This window comes from Propithecus coquereli, unplaced genomic scaffold, assembly GCF_000956105.1.
Source record: "Propithecus coquereli isolate 6110/MARCELLA unplaced genomic scaffold, Pcoq_1.0 Scaffold372, whole genome shotgun sequence".
NCBI lineage: Eukaryota > Metazoa > Chordata > Mammalia > Primates > Indriidae > Propithecus > Propithecus coquereli.
This window is the reverse complement of record NW_012149419.1, coordinates 2,092,544-2,095,936: the sequence shown is the minus strand read 5'-3', so window position 1 is coordinate 2,095,936 and position 3,393 is coordinate 2,092,544. Positions and strand designations below refer to the sequence as shown.

At 43.6% G+C, this 3,393-nt stretch overlaps 1 protein-coding gene across 1 annotated transcript in view; it reads left to right on the top strand.

The window, feature by feature from the left end:
• Positions 1 to 3,393, top strand: part of CHRNA5 (cholinergic receptor, nicotinic, alpha 5 (neuronal)) — a 32,878-nt gene that overhangs the window by 18,823 nt on the left and 10,662 nt on the right. Inside the window, exon 5 of the mRNA XM_012651863.1 lies at positions 1,147 to 1,191. Within this exon, the coding sequence (XP_012507317.1) occupies positions 1,147 to 1,191 (45 nt within the window). The remainder of the gene's footprint in view (positions 1 to 1,146; positions 1,192 to 3,393) is intronic.

Here is a 3,393-nt window from a genome sequence, read left to right as displayed (position 1 = left end):
TTTTTAGTAGAGACGGGGTCTTGCTCTTGCTCAGGCTGGTCTTGAACTCCTGAGCTCAAACGATCCGCCCGCCTCGGCCTCCCAGAGTGCTGAGATTAAGGTGTGAGCACCGCGCCCGGCCTAGTTTCTGCACTTTCGTATGGTGCCCAGCACACTGCCTGGCACTCACGGGCTCCGGCGCTGCGTCTTCAAAACAGGTGGGCTTTACTCCTGTGTCTGTCCCAGAGCCTAGCATGTGTCTGGCACATAGTAAACCCTGAACGAGCTCAAGATCTGACAGGCGCCGGGCATGGTAAAAGCAGTGCTTCAGGCAGATCAGTCAGACGGTAACGTGCATGATTTTGAGGAGTGAAACGAGACTGGGAGCGTGAGAGGCAAGTGAGAAGGCCGTGTAGGAAGGGGAACAAGACTTGACCGCTGAAGGCATGGAGGAAGGCCTCAAATTTTGAAGCCTAGGTGATTAGAATGAAGAATAACAGAAATTTGAAAGATAAAATTAGTTGTTATGGGAGTAGGGCAGTGAAGATCATTTCAATTATGATTTGAGATGCTCATTCCACTAGAAAAGTAGGTCCTAAAAGCTTCATAAAATTGGCATTCAAGGCTGTGACCTCAATATTTTTTCTGTATAGTAGACCTACAGGGAGATTGGGATCTGACTGCAAGAGACAGTCCCTCAGGGATGCAGGATGCAGAGAAATGCTGTAGTTCACAAATTCTAAGATGCACTTTTCTACATTTTAACACCTCTGAAATCAAGATGTGTCTTATAATTCATGGCAGGTTGCAATTCACTGACAGCTTTCTCTCCCCCGCCCCCTAATGCTATGCACATAAAATAATACTGTGCTTATATCTTAGATTGCATCTTACATTTGAGGAAATATAATAGTCAAGACCACAAATGTTAAACCTAAAAATGCCTAGTGGTGTGCTTTAGGGTAGTTTATCTGAAATACAAAGTATGTTGAAAGAAATAATGTGAAATTAGGTTGGAAAAAAGATCCTACTTTTCTAGAGAACTGGATTGTTGAGAATGTGTGTACTATATAGAGAGGAGTGTTTGTATAAAAATGTGAAAATTCTTATTTAAAGAATTATTATTTCTGCAATTGAAATAATCAACCTTATTCAATTTCTTTAAAGGATGAGAAAAATCAGTTAATGACAACAAATGTCTGGTTGAAACAGGTATGTATACAATTCAAATGAGCACCCAACTCATGACTGGCACCAGTGTTTAACTTATTATAGGGCTTATAGCACAAAGGGACATGATTGTGTGGTCTTCGTGGATTGGCAGCAGGATGCAGAAAGATGACGGTAGATGGAGTTCTTGTATTTATTCAGTTAATGTTTTTTGAGTGCCTACTATGTGCCAGATGCTGTTCTGGGCCCTATGGATACAACAGTGAACAAAACAGACAAAAATCCCTGCCCTCAAGGAACTTCATTCTAGTGGGGGAAAATAAACATGTGCGTTGTATACAGCACCTTATAAGCTGATAAGCTTGGAGAAAAACACATTGGGAAAGAGGATAGGAGTGATGGGGACCGTACTTATATATAGGGTGGTCGGAGAAAACGGCACTGAGACGGCAATGTTCAAACAAAGACTTGGAGGAGAGGAGGCCAGCCATGTGGGTATCTGGGCAGGAGCATTCTAGCCAGAGGGACCCGCAAGTGCAAAAGCCCCGAGTTTGGTGTGAGCCCAGTGTGACTAGGAGCGAGAGAGCACGGGGAGGGTGTAGGAGATGGGGCCAGAGAAGCAACAGAGGCTGGTGGGTAGGCCACTGCAAGGATTTTGACTTCCACTCCGAGAGGGGAGTGGGTAAGAATGTGTTGAATTATTTTGGATACACAGCCCCTTTTATACACAGGACTGTTTTTTCTGGGCCCACTATAATCTGTCCTCAGGTGCTGTTGAGTTCTTCCCTTTGTTTGCTCATGCTTTACCATTCCCAATTTTTAAACCTACTACTTGTTCCCTAACCCCAAACTCCTAAAAGGCATGTATGCCTTTCTTGGGGTGCAACCCTTGATATGATCACAGAATTGTAACTGCATGGAGATTGGACAAGGTGTTTCAGTATGTGGAATGTGTAATAAATCCAACTCCCCTTTGCATGGACCAGTCCAGCCAGATCAGGCAACAATACAGCTAGAAAAGGGACCGTTTCCCTCGAACCTGCACGTTAGGTGCCTGTGGCTTCAAGTCCTGGGCGTGTCCAGTCGGTGGGAGGAGAGGTGCTGAGCAGAGCCGTGAACACGCGCAGCTCTGGTCACACCTGTGTCTCACAAGGACCATGGCTACAGCTGCTGCATGAGGGGACAGGGTTGTGCTCTCCCATAAGAAAGACGTGGAGGTGAGTTTTTTTGTATTGGGGTAGAGATGATGTCGTGTGTAAAATTTCTAGGTATGACAAAAAGTATAATTTTCACTATTCTATTGAAATTGAGATTTCTTTGTTTTAAAGGAATGGGTAGATGTAAAATTAAGATGGAATCCTGATGACTATGGTGGAATAAAAGTTATACGTGTCCCTTCAGATTCTGTTTGGACACCAGACATCGTTTTATTTGATAAGTAAGTTATTAATAAATTCTAAATACCAGTTTATGTTTTCAAAAGAAAATACCTGTATTACTATTAGGCACTAGTAAGTTTTCTCCCTTTCGAAAACCGTTTAGCTATAAAATCAAATGACTTGCTCTTACGTTGTTTTCTCTCACGAACCTGCAAATAGATTTCTGTGGATTCTCTCTCCCTTTTTTGCTGTATTGTTTTCCTTTCTTTTCTCTCCTCTCTTCTCTTCCTTTCTACCTCCCGTTCTTCCTCCCTCCCTTTCCTTCTTTCTCTTTTTTTGTCACCTGGGCCAGAGTACAGTGGTGTCATCAGCTCACTGCAACCTCAAACTCCTGGGCTCAAGGGATCCTCCTGCCTCAGCCTCCCAAGTAGCTGGGACTGCAGGCATGCACTACCACACCTGGCTAATTTTACTATTTTTTGTAGAGATGTGGGTCTCACTTTTGCTTAGGTTGGTCTCTAACTCCTGGCCTCAAGCGATCCTCCCACCTCAGCCTCCCAATGTACTAGGATTACAGGCGTGAGCCACCGCTCCCAGCCTATATCATTTTCTGATCATAAAAGTGTCCTCTGATTTCTAAAATTTGTGGAAGATTTGGGAAGTACAGAAAGGTGTAAGGAAGTACAGGGAAATCACCTATAATCACTCCCATTATCCCACCGCTTAGAGGCAACCACTGCTATTAGCTTTCACATATAGTGAACATACTGTGTGCCCAGCAATGTGCTAAGTGCCTTATGTGCTTTGATTCTCATATAACCTCATGTGCTGGGTACAATTATATCTTTTACACATGAGGAAATGG